This window comes from Ammospiza nelsoni, chromosome 6 (assembly GCF_027579445.1).
Source record: "Ammospiza nelsoni isolate bAmmNel1 chromosome 6, bAmmNel1.pri, whole genome shotgun sequence".
NCBI classification, from domain to species: Eukaryota; Metazoa; Chordata; class Aves; order Passeriformes; family Passerellidae; genus Ammospiza; species Ammospiza nelsoni.
The window spans coordinates 20,911,086-20,930,287 of NC_080638.1; the positions used below are offsets into that span (position 1 = coordinate 20,911,086).

The 19,202-nt window shown below is 37.5% G+C and overlaps 1 protein-coding gene across 5 annotated transcripts in view; it reads right to left on the bottom strand.

Annotated features, from left to right (window-relative positions):
• Positions 1–3,129: 3,129 nt before the first annotated feature.
• CPT1A (carnitine palmitoyltransferase 1A) overlaps positions 3,130–19,202 on the bottom strand; it is an 83,243-nt gene continuing 67,170 nt past the window's right edge. For all 5 annotated transcript variants that reach the window (XM_059474016.1, XM_059474021.1, XM_059474018.1 and 2 more), the window contains 10 exons: positions 17,784–17,979; positions 17,045–17,233; positions 15,936–16,041; positions 14,026–14,142; positions 12,987–13,151; positions 12,125–12,259; positions 10,899–11,051; positions 9,727–9,831; positions 7,732–7,824; positions 3,130–6,245 (listed from right to left, as the gene is read on the bottom strand). In XM_059474016.1, coding sequence (XP_059329999.1) covers positions 6,159–6,245; positions 7,732–7,824; positions 9,727–9,831; positions 10,899–11,051; positions 12,125–12,259; positions 12,987–13,151; positions 14,026–14,142; positions 15,936–16,041; positions 17,045–17,233; positions 17,784–17,979 — 1,346 coding nt within the window. In that variant the 3' untranslated portion in view covers positions 3,130–6,158. The remainder of the gene's footprint in view (positions 6,246–7,731; positions 7,825–9,726; positions 9,832–10,898; positions 11,052–12,124; positions 12,260–12,986; positions 13,152–14,025; positions 14,143–15,935; positions 16,042–17,044; positions 17,234–17,783; positions 17,980–19,202) is intronic.

Consider the following 19,202-nt stretch of genomic DNA (forward strand, 5'->3'; position numbering starts at 1 on the left):
TATTGCAAGTAAAAATATTCCTAAAGAATGACAATGAACAGTAACGTACTTCACAGTAACAATGGCATTCAGTGTTTTCAACACTAAGAAGCATTCTCTTATTTCTAAATGGCCCTGAATAAGTTAGGCAATAGTCACAAGCAAATATGTAAAAAAAAGACTTAATCTTGAGCTATATAAATGGACTGAGGATAATTGGGATTTAGTCTAAGTAAGGAAGAGTCATCTGAAACTGGACTACAAATTCAGCTGTACCATAAATAATTGTTCCAAAATGAACAACTGTGTGCTGTGGCATTTCATCACAGACGTGGTGCCATTTGCACTTACTGGAAACCAATCTTTCACCTACCTTGCCAATCCAGCAACTCATTAATGGAAATTAAATCTGAGTCAGCAGCCAGGAGGGCCAACCCTGTCCTGGAGGCATCAGGGACAGCATCACCAGCCAGAAAAGGGAGGGGATTGTCCTGCTCTGCACTGGGGCAGCCTCACCTCCAGTGCTGGGGGCAGTTTTGGGTGCCACAATGTGATAAAAATGACATGAAGCTGTTAGAGAGTGTCCAAAGGAGGGCCATGAGGATGGTGAAGGGCCTTGAGGGGAAGCTGTGTGAGGAGCAGCTGAGGTCACTTGGTCTGTCCAGCATGGAGAAGAGGAGACTGAGGGGAGACCTCATTGCAGCCTGAAGTTCTCTCCTGAAGGGAAGAGGCGAGGCAGGTGCAGGTCTCTTCTCTCTGGTGACCAGTGCCAAGACCCAAGGGAATGGCCTGAAGTTGTGTTAGAGCAGGCTTAGGTTGGATATTAGAAAAAGATTTTTCACCCAGAGGTGGCTGGGCACTGGAACAGGCTCCCCAGGGAAGTGGCCACGGCACCAAACCTGACAGAGCTCAAGAAGCGTTTGGATAATGCTCTCAGGGTGGAATTCTTGGGGTGTCCTGTGCTGGGCCAGGAGTTAAACTTGATGATCCGGATGGGTCTCTTCCAACTCAGCATGTTCTATGTTTCTACAATTACAGTGTCACCTTCACAAAAGTCACACTTCTAGACTCAGCCTTGCTGCTCTCAGTACACACTTAAACCCCTGAACAGACAACTTAAAAACCCTGTTTACAAAATTCTAGTACCTTTCAGAAACATCTTTCGTTAAAAGCCCAAATTTCTACAACTCGTCTTGCACATACCTCGGAATTGATATTTGAATAAGAATTTCATATTTGATCAAGAATTTTAAGGGAATAATTAAGTTGTAAAGGACATCTCAACATAGGTAGGGGCTGCTGATGTTAGAGGCAGACTTGAGTCCTCAGCCCTGTTCCTTACATAGACTGCAAATGGGAAAAAGCCCAAACACTAATGAATCAGCTGCTCAGGGTTATTTGGTGCAGTCTCACTTGGCAGTTTGGGTTCAGGTGGCCTTAGGAGAAAAGCCCTTCCTAACTGTCCTGAACTGGAATCTGAATGTGCAAGGGAAAGGCAGGAGCCAATTAGACTTGAGTCCTGAGGGCCAGAAACAGGCAAAAACTCCAGATGCTATTTTGCCTTGCTCCCCAATGCAGGAAATCTAAGAGCACCATTTTTCTGTGCCTCTCATTTGTGAACACATCAGGTAGAACAGTGTTTGAAAGCACCTCTCACCCCCTCTGGAACTCAGAATAAAGCCCATTTTAGACAGTCAATGGTTGGACAGATTCTTCCAATTAGCATAAAACCTTGCTTGCTTAATCATACACAGAAGCACAAGTGTGAGGTAAACCAGAGATATCACTGAGGGAATTCTACTACATAAAATAATGCATGTCTTCTTTATAAAAAGATGAGTCTTAATCAAGAACTCCCTTGCAGCATCAATAAAAGATTTTGATGTCACTGCAGCATTACATTCTTGTGAAAGAAATATTACTATTCTTTTGTAAGGGACTTGCTGGGAGAAACAGTTTGGGTGTTTGACGTCTTTCAAACAAAAACATTTATTCTTACCTGTAACTGGAGATAGGAATGACATGAACACCTGAAGAAAAGAAACTTTTATTTGTAATTATTTTATGTATTAAATTATTCATTTTAAAAAAAGCCAAATGACCGAACAAAAATAGTGACTTATTGATGTTAAAATGGGAAGCTACATGTATTTTCATAAGGCATATAAATGCTCTGGCACATTCAGCATTACCAGATATTGTTGCATGTTTTGAACATTATTTCTGTTTTTTTTTTGTTCAGTGCACAGTTCTGTTTAGATGCATTTGCAACTATAAAAGCATCACACTTAATACCTACATTTGTGTTTTCAAAAATAAACCAACCAGACGGAAAATGAAACAAAGACAGAAACCAACTACAGCTGGGTTTTCTAGTTTCAAATTGGAATTTGTCTGAACTTGACAATTTGCTCTCCACCTGTGTGTGCTGTGCTTCCTCCTTACATAGTGAGCAGTTCAGGAAGGTAAGCAAGCAGCATAGAAACAATCAGTTTTATTTCAATACAATTATTTTAAACCTGATCAGAATCTCACTCTAATGTCTTCAAGAAAAAGGGCAAAGGAAGGAAACATTCATATATAGTGTGACAAACTGTAAGGAAGTGAGCTGGTCACAAAGATTTTTCTAAATTTATTATAGATATTAATAAATGTAATAAATTTCATTATCTTCAACTTTCAAGAAGATTTTTCTTGAAAGGTCACAAAGATTTCTCTAAATTTAATATAGATATTAATAAATTTAATAAATTTCATTATCTTCAACTTTCAAGAAAGCAACTGTTCCACCTGATCACATCTTTATTATCTGTATGACTGTTCCTTCTGGAGGGAGAATGCTTGAAGTCAGAACACTGAAATTTTGATGTGGCATCACTACAGAAAAAACAAAGTGTACACAATTTGATGGCAGACAAGGGCGAATCCACATGTTCAGCTTCTTTTGGGAGATTTAACTCCTTGTAGTTTTAACTGTTCATTAACACATTCCCTATTAACTAGAAGACATGTTTAAATCACTGCTAAAATAAACTGAACAGTTCACTGCTACTGTTCCCAACTGGATTTAACAGCAATGGATTCATAAGCCCTAAATTTCAAGTGACTACAGCAAGGGAGCTGGCAAGAAGATACAAAAGATATTAAACATTGTTCCAGGTAGTGGTAATTGTGAAATTTTATTTCAGTTTTTGAAGTCACAGAAGAAAGTAGAAAATAGAGACAAAGTGTTGGATGTAAATAACCAACAACAGATGTAAAGTAACTAAACAAGATAAAAAATAATCTGCTACTTTAAATTAATACATTTTACATGAGAAAACAATTGGTACAAAGGCTGAACTAGAACCATGATTTTCAAGGTCAGGCACACACTTCCCTAGTCCCTCAAAAGCTTTAAGCCTTAAAAGAACATTCAGTTGGGAACAGTATTAATCCCAAACAATGGCACTCTGTAAATGGACTCCATGCTTTCCAAACTTCTGCCATGAAACAGCTGAAATAATAAATTTGAAAAATGCTCACTCAAGGTATATTCCAGCAATTCCACACTGCCATTTCACAAACAGAAAAAATTATTATCATCCAACCTGGCTTTTAGCCACCTCCTCAACCCTAAGAAGTTTGATCTCCTAAATAATTAATTGAGAATCAATGATTCAAGGTTTTAGTATCAAATCAGCAGTTTTACTGGAATATGAACATTTAACTTTACAATAAAATACACTGTACTAGAAGGTTCATTCAAATCTAGGTAATTTCAGTTACATTCCTATGGCTTTGAGCAAAAAAACCCAAGCAGTTTTACTGTATGTACACAATATTGAACATCAAGATTTAAATTATTTATTAATAACCTACATTCACTGTGGATTTCTAAGATTTACATCCAAAAAGCATATTTTATTTACATGCTGCTGATATTTTAAAGAAAAAGAAATAAAATATTATCTGTTCAGGAACTATATCTATTCCAAAATTTAAAAAGATACATTTAACACCACAAAACATTTGAAACATTTACAATAAAAAACACCTTTCTGCGCCAATCATACTTACTCCCCAAGAATGCAAAATTGCACTAACTACAATTAGACTTAAGACCTGAGAGTCAAATCTAAACCTTTTTTTTTAAAAAAAAAGAAAACCCTAAAAGCTAATATGTTAATTTAAACACAGACTGGTCAGTGGTCAATTGAAAAAAAAAAAGCCAACACCAAAAACAGCTCCCAAAACCCCCAGTGCATTATTTCTGCAGCTCCAAAAATAGATCACTATAAAATTGTTGCAGTATCTTGGTAAGTGCCAGGCCTGCCAGATGTAGTAAGGCTTATTTCCAAGTGTCCTTTCCCACACACTGTACCCTAATCAAATAATGAGTGCCTTTGATCAGTTCCTGTGAGGGTCCCCACATTTATGTAAGCATGCAGTTGCTAAAGTATGCATCTTGGATTTTTGAGGGTTCCCACCCCAAGCATACATACACAGGTGTTTTAATAGCTAGATCATAGTAAAAAAAAGCATGAAGAGGCATAGAAAGTTAGAGATACTGGCCAGAAAACATTCAAAGTCTAATGAATAGTTTTATATCTACCCCAAGGGTCTTTTATACTCAGCAGAGCTCAGGAGCATCATTCACTGTATCAGTAACCATCATGAACCTTATATAAAATAATAACAATAAAAAAATGGCTGTGCTAACAAGTACACTTTACTGCACTGCAGGATGTGAAAAGGTACCACACCTATAAAGCCCAGGGAAGAGAAGCATCATGCAAAAGTTACTCCATTTAGTAGCAGCCATTTTATTTCTGCACTTGGAAACACCAAGCTCCTTTCTGAGTGAAAAAGCTTCCCCTCCCTCCCTGTATCCTTCAGGAACTGCTTGGCCAAGAGCACCTCCCAGGAGGGGCTGAGAAGGCCATGACTTTCCCACTCTGGAGCTACTTCCCATGGCTTCAGCAGTTTGCCCTTCTCATGCAGGTGGCTGCCAAGGCAGCAGTGGTGCCTCCAGGCAAACTGCAATCCATCAGCCCCCAGGGGCAGCCCTGCTTTGCAGGATTTCCAACAGGTTACATTCACCTCAATTAACACCTCCCAGGGCCCAGAAACCCGAGTGACCACCAATTCCACTCACCAAAACAAACACATGAATATCTGTTAATCCCAAACAAAGTTAGTCCTGCCCTTCCTAAGGACCCACCTTTGCTATTTGAGACAGAAGCATTTCGTTAGAATTTTAAACCTGACTGCATCATTTGGCAACATATTCACGTCTGCTTATGCCACTCCATCCTAATTTGTAATTGGAAAACCAGATCTGCATTACTACAACCTTCCCTCTTTCACCACTGAAACAACTCCCAGCATATGCCTTTTTCCTGGCCTAAGGATCTTTGCTTTTCTAAGGCACTTGCATGAACAAGTACACAGGTCCATTTATTTATACAGAAATAAAATCAGTGTCACAAACAGGCTTGCAAGCAGTAAGAAAAATGTGATACCTGCTAATGAGGGGACACATTGTACTATCCAATAGCTGGGTCTCTGTTTTTTTTTTTTTTTTTTGCTTTTCAGAAACCGTAACACTTCTACAACTTAGTGTGTTAAGGTGGTTACAGTAGGGATTTTTTGGTATGTTTTACAGAATTTACCTCTAAAAAGAAACCAAGGGAGGCAAATGGCCACAAGTTTTGTCACTCATTTACATAAAGCAGCAGATACATTGAAGAACATTCTGCTATTAATACATAGCGAATCTAACCTTTTCTAGTATTTAAGTCGGTGTGTTTTATCCCTTTGATTCTGGAAACAAGTAAACTAATTTAAAGTTAAAAAAAAAAAAAGATAAAGCATATACAAATTAAGAGAAAACTGCAGAAGTTAGAATATACATGACTTCATGCATTGATACTATGCTTCCTCCCTAGAAACAGAAGATTTTAGAAGTCATCCTTTGTTGAAATAAGCTCTCGCACACTACTGACAAAAAAAAACACCCCAAAACAAGCCACAACAAAAAAGACACATTTAATATACTGCTAAGGTTTTAATAGTGATCAAGAAGGTGCTGACTCAGTTTCTTCTCCAGCTACTCTTCAACAAACCTTGCTCTTGTTCACTGTGCAGCAGAGTCCTCATCCCACCAAGAGAAGATTGCTTGGCATCAAGCAAGCAGATCACTTGGTACAGTTTTTACTGAGGTTAAATAAAGCCATGATGTCAACCAGTGCTTTCTTGATGTTCATTCCAAAGCGATGAGAATCCTTTAAAAACAAACAAACAAAACCAAAAACCAAATACTTGTACTGTTCATCAACAGATATTTTTCAGGCAAAAGAAGAAACTTGCTAATATTTTGTAGTTTTGGAGCTTCTGGAATTCAGGCATCTATTTTACCATACAATGGGGATTTTAATAAGAGAACTTTTAATGTCATACAGATTAATCCAGGTTTATGCTAGTACTGACCAATGAGTTCCTTATTATGCATTTACTTTCCTACAGTCAGAAATAAGATCATATCCTTTTGAAATCAGATGCACGCATAGCTTTCTGCTACTTTAAAATTTGGGTTTTGATATTGTTTCTCCTACAAGATTTTGCAAAAGCTCACTTTCAGAAAGGAGTGTTCAGTGAGTGGATGACTAATGACCAAGAAGTACTGAAAGAGCAGAAAAATTATTTTTATTTGAGCTCCTATCAGAAATGCTGAATCATTTGCCATTGAAAAAAGAATTAGAAATGCAAGTAACAACTTTCTAAGTGTAAACAAAACAGGAACTTGTTCTATTTATTCTAAGCATTAGATGGATGGTACAAGAAAGAAATTAAGATTACAAATGTAAATTATTAGCTACATTACAGGATCAGCTACAATGACCTACTAATGTCAAGGTCACACACACAAAATGGCTGCCTTTTCTGTATGGACCTTTGACTCGATTGATAAGTAAAAAGAACAGAGTGAAATTTAAAGGACAAGCTAACAGGCATCTGAAGAACAATTTCAACTATGAAAAAAACAGTTGTATTTCCTAATCCTTAATGATTAACCAGAAGCACCATGATCTCCTGGACAAGTTAAGGTCAAAAGAGGAAAACTAGGTCAGCTATGTAACCCTGAATGAATTTGGCATATTCAGTAAGGCCACAAAAATATAAAGGGGAAGGATGAATTGAACTCAAAGCACAAAGCACTTAAAGGTCAAAGTCCTCCACAACAGCAGCATATTCAACATATGACACATCTACTATCCTCTAATAATGGGTGTTATTCTAATAAATTTTTGATTAGTTATGTCTCTTAAGCACAGATTACAATTTATGGGTCAGCTTTGTTCAGCATTATTTAAACCAGGAAGGCTGAAATAGCATACATTTTATTCTGTCTTTACAGCTGCACCCTGAGACAAACCAAAACTGTAATAAGAAAAACCAAGATAAGCCCATCTTTCTGTTTAGGAGACACATGTGATCATTTCACCTGAGCTGCAGGGAATTACACATGTGTAATGATGATCCTGGGCCACGTATTTTCCTTATGCTTCAAAGCATAAGTGAAATAGAATATGGTATCCTTGGTTCATGAAACTATTAAATTTATACAACTGGAGGCAAAAAACTCCAACAAAGCAGCATATATTGAGAAATAAAACCTACATTATTTATATTTTAGACAATGAGTAGAATAGTTCTATAAGCACAAAGCAGAACAGATTTATGAAACCATAAGAAAGGACTGGCTCTTACCGTCTCAGAACAAGATATTTTGCTGGAGACATGGAAATGGATGAAATCTTCACCCAAGATCATGTAAGAAACACCATAGCCATCATCAGCCACCTAGGGGAAGACAGAAGAGAAAAACACCTTCTAAACTTTTTCTTTCTCCTTCATTCTCAATCAACTTAAGTACAATTAAGAAGTTGTTACATTTTTTAAGATCAGTTGCAATTTCCTCAAGTAAAATTTCAACTTCTATATTTAATGCAAAATTTCTGAAGATTGGCTCCAATCTTAAGGAGTAGTTCTAGTCTCATCTGAAGTGCATGGAATAACCACTTTCTGAATATTTATCTGTAATATTTCCCAGCTTTAATAGTTTAAAATAAAATACTTATTCAGGTATTTTTTGGTAATAGAAAGGCAATAGAAAGTCCTGGTCCTTAGTAGCTATACATCTTCAATGCTTAAGCAGCAAGGAATAAATTAGTTCAGTTGTGTACCGAACCAATCAGCCTCCTGGGGTCATTCTGCAGATGTAAACAAACACAGTGTAAAAGCTTTGCATGATGAAAAGTTGCCAAATGCAAGTTTTTTTCTGCCTCTACAGCAAACATGTGATTCTGAAAACCTGTATCACGAGGTCTGGTCCAATTTCAACATTTACTGTGCCAAGTTTCAGTCTGATGTTTTATTCCAACTATGCCAGGTAAATCATTATCCTGACGTCACCCCTGTTCATGTCTTTCCTAACTCAAAGGATCTCAACCTTCCATGTCCTTGCTGCCACTGCTGCTAAGCAGTCTGACAGTCTTCTCACTCTTCTCACTGTTAGTGCTACAAAGATAAACTCCACTGAATGTTTAAAAAAACCTTTCAAAACCAACAAAAAACACATGCATAGAAAGCTGATGTACTGAATCTCTGGGCTAATTCAGCAAACCAAAGCATAGTTTTTGTTAACCAAAACAAAGGAAAACAGTGTTAGAATTCCTACAGCCAAAACCCTTTTCTATTGCCTTTTGGGCATTCAGAATACTGATTTCATAATGGCTTGAGGAAGTCAGAATCTCAAGAATGAGCCATAGCTAGGCCTTCTTGATACTGCAAGTCGAATTCATTCCAACTTCAAAAACTACTGAAAGCTGTATCAGAAACATGAGTAAATAAACATCAACCATTTAACACACCCCACCTTGCATTCCCCATCTTCCAGCTTGACAAACCAGCCAAAATACACTGGACTTGTCACCCTAATTTCTGTGGGGCAAAGAGCAGTCCTGTGATACCTCTCACTGTTCCTTCAATAGAAATGCTTTTTGAAAACAGATTAATCTATTATAATAGCCCCAAAAAGGCTGCCGAAAAGGTTTTGTTGACACCAATATTCTCATCAATGGCCAAGCTCAAATACCAATAAAATATCACAGCAAATAAGCAGCTTGTCAAATCTCTAGCAATACACTGGTTTCTTGAAAGTCTACAGAAGCCATAGAACATGGTTGTATTCTTGACTTGGCCACGATTCACACTTAGGAGGGCAAGCAGAACAATGTGAGCAGCTTGATCTGGAGGAATGTATGAACACATTTATTCATCAAGCAGGAAATATAAGAACAAGTGACGTATAAGTACTTTTACAAATCCCAACCTTAAAATCTAGTTTAAGTAACATTGCATTTGTCACTGTAACAACAGTCTAATCTACAGAAGATCTGGGCACAGGCAATGTGGTAAGAACCCCAATTTCCTAATTTCTCTTTGCTGTGGAGCCCTGTACCTCATTTTATAACTGTGCATTTCCTTAAGAATAATCCCTTCTTGTAGTGGGATACCAGAAAAGGGTGATGCAGACTTTTCTAAACACAGCCACATCATGGGAAAGTATTAAGTACGTGCATTTAAAAGCATGAGCTGCACCTTTGATATGCAACAATGAGGGATTACAGATCTGAAATTTTTTGACTGGTGTCTTGAATGTAAAACTCTTTTTTAGTGGATACTTGTATTTAGGAAACATACTGGTCCAAACCCTCCACCAGAGGACAGCATCTCCGGGTTCTTCTTCAGATCAATGTACTGCTGGGGTGTCTGACTCGTTGACAGCCTCCAAGGCTCTGACAAAACCTGTATTAGGTATGAAAGAGATGCAAACAAATAGAAAACACTGGTTAAGAACTTCCAACTTTCTCAAAAACTAGTCAGGATAGCGTTATAACAAGTGCAGTATTGCTTTATAAACTGTTAGAAAACACTTTATAAAGCAATATTAAGTTTAGCTCCCATTTCAATGGAATGAAAAACTAAGAAGCTTAAATGAAACAGTTAAACTAGTCCTGATACAGAAATCATACTCATATGAGGAAGTGATGTCAATTCCTCAAAGAGAATAAAACAGAATTTCAACAGAAATGCTACTTCAAACAAGATCACCTGGTCTACAGCCTTGTAACTTATACACAAAAGGTCTTGTTTTAACAAGACCATAATTAGTCATATTCAAATCCCAGGAAGATCCTACATCAAGATAGAAGCTTGTAAAATCTCTAACAACACATCTTGAAAGTTTGTGGAAACTGTAGAAAATTGTTTTATTCTTGACTTAGCCACTTTTAGGAGAGCAAGCAGACAAACGTGAATAGCTTAATTTTGAGGCAAGGTGGAACACATTTTTTATTAATCAGAAAAAAGGAACAAGGGCAGTGTAATTACTTTTATAAAATCCAACCTTAAAATCTATTTTAATTAATAATTTGTCAGAATAATTTCCAGCGACATTAATGCCATACACAGCTCCTTTAACTCTTAGTAACTTAAAAGGAATTGAATTTGTCAGTTCCACAAGAAAATTCTCAGAGAAAACACACAGCCTCTTCTGTACACCCTTGAAAATACACAAAGCAAAAAAAAATTTTTCAATAGTGACTATATATTTCCTGCAATTCTAAGTAACATGCATTATGCTAAAAAGCTCACTGAAAGCATTCTTTTAGGTCTATCAACAAATGCATACATAAAGGAAAATGAAACTAACTCAACAATTTATCAGCAGATGTTAAACAGCACTAGCTGCAATTCTACCTTTTTTCTTAGGAAAACCAGAGCTGCACCAGTCTCTTGAGCAGATACCACAAAACGCTAACTCACCAAAGGACTATTTATGGTAATGAAGAGCACCAGTAAAGGTCACCTACTTCCTTGAGGAAAGGAGAATCTACAGCGAGGTACTTGGACACGACGTAGAGGCAGAAGAGGTGGCGGTCGATGCCCGCCCCCGTCATGGCGAGGCGGTACAAGTGCTGGTGCTTGTCAGCTGCCTGCCGGAAAAGCTTCAGCGTATTTTCCCTCTAACAAACAAAAAAAGATTAAGAAAACTCAGTTAAATGAACTACATCAAGGACGCAGGTGCAGAAACTAAGTTACAGCAATGACTCTCAAGCCTGGAGCACTTCAAGGTCAAGTACAAAACAACTGATCTCAAATAGTATCCCCTGGCTTTTCAACCTCAGGTATATAATTTCAGCTATTAGCAAGTATCTGCTGTTACCTACTGTAAACAGCATAATGAAAACTAATCTGTATTTTAAGTGTTATCTAACCTACAATCAAACATGACTACAGCTCAAGCTTACTACATTATTTACAGCTTCTACAGATACTGGTATTAAAGAGTTACAGAGAGCAAATCCCAACGTGATTTAAGAAAACAAACTGCCAGAGCTATTTTAGAAGGCAAACTGCCAACACTGAAGGTACAGAGGTCCATGAATGCTAGTCATCAAAATCAACATATAAGAGCAACCACTTCCTTCCTGGGAATTATTCTTGCTTCCCTGTCAGAAAGGAAAGCTTAACTGGTACGAGATTAGTTGTTCTACAAATCTATGTTTGAGTTTTACAAATCACAAAAATTTTACATGTAATCACAGTTTTGTGGAGTTCAGAAACAGGTAAATAAGAGTGCATTTGGGTAAGTTCTGTCATTCTTTTTAGGTAGGGCCCAGAATTTCTGCTTTTTTAACAGATAACGTGGACAATTACCTTAAGCAGCTCTTCCTTCCGAAAAAAACCCACATCACACTAAATGCTTAAAAACTATTTGGGGACTTACATGGTTGTCTAGTGGTAACTCATGTGCCTTATCAACTATCACAGAATCATAGGTTGGCTGGGTTAGAAGGGACCTTTAAGATCATCTCATTCCAACCTCCCTGCCATGGGCAGGATGACCTTCCACCAGGCCAGGTTGCTCAGAGCCCCATCCAGCCTGGCCTTGAACGCTGCCAGGAATGGGGCATCCACTGCTTCTCTGAGCAGCCTGTCCCAGTGCCTCACCACCCTCACAGTGAAGAATTTATTCCTAACACCCAATCCAAATCCACCCTCCCAATTTTATAGGGCGCCATCACCATGAACTTACACTTTCAGTGGGGTCTTCCATGGCTTTGACAAAACGACAGGACTCCACCGTGCACGAGCGAACCGTTTCGGTCCTGCCCTCTCGGAACAGGCGTGTCATGGATGCTTCATATGTTAGAGAAAACTTTCCCATGTCCTTGGAAAAGGGAAAAATAAGAACTTAAAGGTTTAGACAGACTTGGCCCCTCTTTCTTAATCAACATTCCAAGCAAAGCACACAGGCTATGAATCACTGCACAAATAAAACTCAACATTTGAGTTTTCAGTAGCCCACCATTAGCCCCCCTTACCCAAAGATAATAAAGGCAAAAATAAGAATCGTAGCAGGATTTGATAAACAATAACAGAACAACCAGATTAGCAAGGAGTACTCTCTGCATTTCATATTCAACCCTCTTCAGTTTAAAAGAGAGGCTGAATGTTGCTACATTGGTCTCTTCTGACAGCACAATACAGAAAAAGAGAACTAACAGAAGAAAATACAGATAGGGATTTCTGTTAATCCTCTTAGGGAGTGTCCATGACTACTGCATCCTGTGTGACTCTAATCTGAAAGGTAAATTTGACATTGTTTATGTGTTTATGAACACAGCTACTAGAAGTTTCATAACTTCCTTCTAGTACAAAATGCCTAGGGGTACATCAACTAAGCAGAAGAGAAAAATTCAGAAATGTATCAATATGTGAGCCGTGGTAGAGTTGATGTTCAACTAGTAATCTGCTTAGGGTTTGTATCAATTTGCACTGAATGTCTTTGACAACCTTGTACAAGGAAGATTACCCTACACAGTCACATGTTCAGTCACAGACACGTTACACCCAGCCTAGGGAGCCTCCGTAGGGCAGAAACATTCTGTTCTTACCCGGTAGTGAGCGAGCTGCAGGGCAAGCTGCACAAAGGCATCAGGGCTGGTTTTCACTTTCTTTATTAGTCCTTTCCCAAAACCATCAAAACAAAATGAACAGAAGTCCACATCATCTGCTAGAGTTACAGCAGTGCTCAGAGACTTCTCAATCACTTCTTGGCACTTAAATAAACAAACAAACAAACACCTGTATGTATACAAGCATGCATTCATGGCATTTGAGAGACCTATTGAAAAAGTACAAGTATTTTTAACTGTTAAACAGGAAATGCTTGCCTTTATGCATGCCAGGAACATCATTACCTAAGTAATTTCCCTTTAGAGAAAGAAAAGACGCTATCTTTGCTAGAAAGTTAAAATTCAAAAAGGCAATAAAAATGTTTTAAGCCAGTACACATCCAAAAATAACTCATAAAACCCACCAGCATTAAAACTGTTCAGATCAGGAGAATATAAAAGAATGGCCTACAGTTACAGAATGGCATTAGCAGTATGCCTTCCAAGCTCCCATACATGCTTAATTAAATAAATCACCAGCCATTAGCTTTTTATTCAAAATTAAAATCCAAATAGGTGGTGGCAGTTTTTCTAGAAACTTGAGCAAAAAAAAAACAACAATCAACTTAGAAAATTCAAATCTTATTAGATGAACTATGAACACAAAAAAACCCAGCTATTCTAAAGGAACTATTAGAGAAGAGTATTTGTTGTGAAAACACTAATGAAACCTCAGCAAGTAAATGTTTATTTTAATACAGTCATTTAAAAGAGGTGGCCATTTATTTTTGACATATTGCCAACCAAGAAAACTTCTAGTAAAACACTGGCATTTCCCAGTCAGAATTTTTAAAGATTAACATCAAAACCTCCTGATTTTGTAAGCAAACTGAGTAATGACTACACACAAAGTACACAACCTACAGGACCAAAAGGAATTTAGAACTGATTTATAGGTTTATCAATAATTACATAAATTATTTGACCACTGGGGAAAAGAGGCATTTCTTCCTCATACCACTAAATCTTCTGTACTTACTTCTTCTGGAATTTCCCATTGCAGTTTGGTAGGAATGGGAATATTGGGATTGGGATCTCCTCTGCAATGTCCATCTACTGAATAGCACAGTTCAAGATACTCAGTTGCCATCACATTCTGCAAAGAATGACACTTCTTCAGAATTGCAACACATTACTTACTGCCATGGAATTAGGATTTCATTGTGAAAGCAATATAACCTATTTTCACTACACAGCAAAATAAAACACACAATCCATTTCCAAATACTGAAAACAACTGCAATGAAGCCCCATTTTTACAAGAGGAACACCAGATGTGCACCAAACACTTATTTAATTACGCTGGTGCATTTTGCTAGATGCTACTGGTTTAATAAAAACCTTTTCAATTCAAAACCCACCTCAAATGAAGTAGAAGCAAAAAAACCAAACTCAGACTTCAGTATCTTTGTTCAATTTAGATTCTAGAGAATTTCTTCAAGTGTGTTATTTGTCAAAACTAATTCATCGAGCAGTAATTTATTTCAGAGTAAGTGCAAATCCTGCAACAACTCAATTATTTTTAAGATTTGTATCCCTTTCAAAATCGCACTTTATTTTACATGTGCACTAGAGCTCCTGGGTGGAAAGACGCATGTTCCAAGATGAACAACACAACTTGAACAGACATAAAAGGCTTTGTCTTATAAGATAGCAAGCATCCTCAATGTTAAAAAAAAATAAAAATCAAGAATCAACAAACTCACATACAAACACAAAGAACTACCAAAAGATTTGAATCTGCTCAATATGGAAAGAAAAAGCTTGATGATTGTCAATGATTGATTTCTAATCTCTTATTTTAATTTCATTTTCTTTTCATGTTCTCATTTCACTTACTGGTCAGAACATGACAACCATGAAATAAAGCTTAATCCATTCAATTCTAAAAATAGACAATCTGTAAAGAGCTAACAACAGACAACTTTCTAGAAAATGAGATCTTGTTTCAGTAATCTAAATTCTTAGCAGAAAATGTATCAATTAGTATTAAGTACAGATATATGAATTAAGCATATAATATCATTCATTAAAAGTAAAAAAAGTATCCCTCTTTCACTGAGATCGTCTACATGGCATTGTCATGTCACTCTCAAATCAGTCTGGCCTTCTTTCTTCCCTGGATGGAGAACGCAATGAGGCTTTTTTTTTGTTCTTATACACATGGAAGCACTTCTATAACAAAACTCAGAAATTACTTGGGGGGCCAATTACACTCAAGACCCATTTGCACAAATACATACAAAATCAAAATTAAATAACATTTTGGAAATAGTTTTAATTTATTTGAGTCACATAACTGTTTGTAGGTTTAAGCTTCAAAATGAAAACAAGGAAAAAAAATCAAGTAGGATTTCAAGAATTAAACTAAGCATATAATGAATGCAAAGCAAAATAAATTTACTGTATTCATTGCAAATAAATACAAGAGATAATGTCAACAGCATATCAGTCTGCATCTTGGCAAACAATGCTTAGACAAAAAGTAAAACTGTGTATAACTTTCTACATTTTAAAAGTAAGCATGGGAGTTTTATAGCACAAGAAAACTTAAGAGCTTTAGGAAAATGTACATACAAAAATTACAATGCCATATCAAAGAGGCAATAATCTGTGGATTTAAAACATTAAAGAAAAGGTAGCTGGGGAGGTGTATCACTATTCTGTGAAGACATCTAAGCTCACTAAAATGCTGGCCTTCAAAAACCAGCAGCTTCTTAAGTGAGGGTTTGGGATCTTTTTCGAATTCTACAGTTGCTGTAGCCATAGGCCCCAGGTCACTCCTCAGCAACGTGAATGCAAGGGACTGAAAGTCACTGCTGACCTTCAGGGCTGCTGCAAGCCCCTGCACATTATCTTCTGCATCAGCTCTTTGTGCCAAGCACCTACCTCCCACAGGTGTCCAACAATAGGAGCATCTGCCCAGGAGTGCTCTGCATTCAGACCCATTCTGCCATTTTTGAATATTATAAGAGTGAATGACTTATCAAACCACCTACAAAAGAAATCAAGATTTCTTTACGGTTTTGTACATTTCAAAAGAATTTTTGTATTGTAACCTCCTCTCTCTCTAAAATTCATATTCAAATCCACTAGAACCTATCCTTTTTAATATAAGGACATTTAAATAAATAGAAGTTTGAACCTCATGAAGTTCAACAAGGTTAACAACAGGGCCCTGCACCGGGGTCAAGACAATGCTCAGTTCAACAGACTGATGGATGAATGATTTGGCAGCTCTGCAGAGAAGGACTTGGGGATGAAAAGTTCATCATGAGCTGTCAAGGGGCACTTGGAGCCCAGAAAGCCAATGCTGTCCTGGGCTGCTTAAGAAGCAGCATGGCCAGAAGGGTGAGGGAGGGCATTCTGCCTCTTTACTCCCCTCTGATGGGATCCCACCTAGAGAGCTGTGTCCAGCCCTGGGGTTCTCAGCACAAGAGGACATAGGACTGTTAGCTGGGTCAGAGGAGAGTCATGAAAATATTCCAGCAGGAGTGCTGGAATACTTCTCCCATGAAGAAAGGGTGAGTTGGGCTTGTTGTTGAGTCTGGAAAAGGCTCTGGGAACACCTTGCAGCCCTTCAATTTATAAAGGGAGCTTATAAAAAAAGCTGAGAAAGGCTTTTTGTCATGGCTCATAGTGACAGGACACAGGGCAACAGATATAAACTGAAAGAGGGTAAATTTAGGTATGGTATAATGGAGAAATATTTTTTACAGTGGGCTGGTGAGACACTGGAACAGATTGTCCAGAGAAGCTGTGGATGCCCTGTCATTGCAAATGTTCAAGGTCAGGTTGTACTGGGCTCTGAGCAATCTGATGCAGTGAAAGTTGTCCCTTTCTGTCGCAAAGGTGGGTGGAACTAGATGAAGGTCCCTACTAACCCAAACCCTTCTGTGATTCTGTGGAATTTATCAACTTAAAAGTCATCATAAATTCATATGTATTAGCAAATTCTAAAAAAAAGGAAGGCATTTTCCACAGCGTCAATACTGCACCTGTCATAACATTTGCCATGTATCAATGATTTTGCATATGCATCCAGTGACTTCACTGGCTCCTCCTTCCTGTACCCCTGCTCCATGTCATCCAATGTCACAAAAAATGCTGCTTTCTCAATAGCATCTAAGGACTGCTTGTTCTTTCCACGGCTAAAATAAGCCTGACGAGCCTTAGCCCATGGTACTCTGTAAAAAAAAAATTGGTTTATAGCCAGATTGTATTAAATTGTCAATGTTTGATTACTGTTAAAATCACTATAAGACATTCCTCCTACTTCTGTGGAATTTGACACAGCTACTTTCTTTGCATTTAAACTCTGAGAGCTGTGAAAAGCTCTGACAATTCTTGTACAGTGGAATCCTAGGAACCAATTCAACTCATCATCACACACGTGCAAAACTTCATCCTCAGAAATTCAACATTTCGGCGCATGCAATACCTACAGCATGGATCATCTTCACTTAAAATTAAACAAAAGAAAGTGTCTGTTATAAGGAAGATGACAACAGTAAAAATAATAATTTGCATATAGGATTGTCACTGCAAAATTTTTTTAACTCCACACAATTAAAAGTGACTGAAGCAGTGTTACACATCATCAATATACAAATCAGTGACCAAGGTATAAACAACTGACTGCAGACTATTTTAAAATTCTAAAGCCAATATCCAATGATTATGTTATGCAATAATTTCTAAAAACTAAACTTATTTAAAAAGTAATAAGCACCATACCTATCTCCTGCAGTAAGAGCTGCAAGTTTCTCTTCACCAGGCTGAGGTTCTGAATCATCCTCAAGAATTCTCTGTATTTGCTGTTCAATTTCTCGGGGTCTCAACAGTCTGCCATCATGGTACAGCCACACTTTGAAGTAACGGCCCTTGTGGTACACAACAATGTGCTTGCTGTCTTTCACATGCTGGAGGGTATCTAGAATTGCAAACACAAAGCCGAAGTCTAAAACACTAATGCACTAAATAACATCAGATGCCTATTGCATGCACTACAAGTTAATTTAGCACCCCATGGTATTTCATCACAAAGATGCCCCCATGAAACAGTCAAATACCCAGATCTGACAGTCATTTCCACATATAGCACCACCACTTTCTACACTGCAGGCCACTATCAAGCAACTAAATCTATATTCCTGTATCTGAAAAATGAGCATTAGCTGTGTAGCCTGGTGAAGAATATGCTAGATGAGTATCAGGAAAGGTATTTTTAAATCATTTGCAATTAGGTCCTAGACAATTCATGCAGAGTCTTAAGAAACTCAGAATTTATACCATCAGCTTTTGTTTACATTTGTCTTGGCAGATGCAGAGTGAATATTCCATATATGGCTAAAATCTGTAATGTTATGTGAAGCAGAAAATGAGGCCACATTTTTCCCTCATTTTACCATCTACTTGGCCTAACTGGGATAAGCTTAAATTTAGTCACAAAGGCTTTGTATCAAACCACAGGTGAAGTCGTTCACTCCATAGCATGTTTTGTCAAAAATCATCACTATTTAACTGCTGCTCAAGGGACAATACAATGTTCATCAAGATTTTCTCACCAATTAATAGGAAAACAAGTTTTTCCCTTTTTTTTTCTTTAGGAACTGTAATATACATAAAGTGAAATCAGGAGACAAGGAGTCAAGCTGCCCATGAGAATGTGTGAAAAATGTTTTTGGAACTCACTTAGACATATACAGAATGACACAATTGTTTTTCCTTTAGAAAAACAGAAACAAAGCAAAATGGAAAAAGTGTAATAGGAAATGTGAAAAGCCCAGGAGAAAAAGACAGTAATTGTTATATTGACTATAGTTTAATTTGAGAGACTTTAAACAGGAGAAACTGAGGAGAACCTCTAAGACATACAGGATGTATTTTAATCAGGTGCCAGTTAGAATGAGCCACTTCTACACTTCTGTACAAAACTCATTTTAGACTGAAAGAAAACCAATGCTAAATGCAAACTGTTTATACCTTTTATTTTATTGAGAACAGGGAAGGGGCAAGGGTTGCACTCTCAGTACTTGAGTATTGCAGTAAGCTAAATAAGAGAGTAGCTCATAGACTAAAGTTGTCCAGGAGAGATTTAATAACCTGCTCGTCTATTTAAGCTACTGGTTATGACTCGGAGTAATGACACCAGGG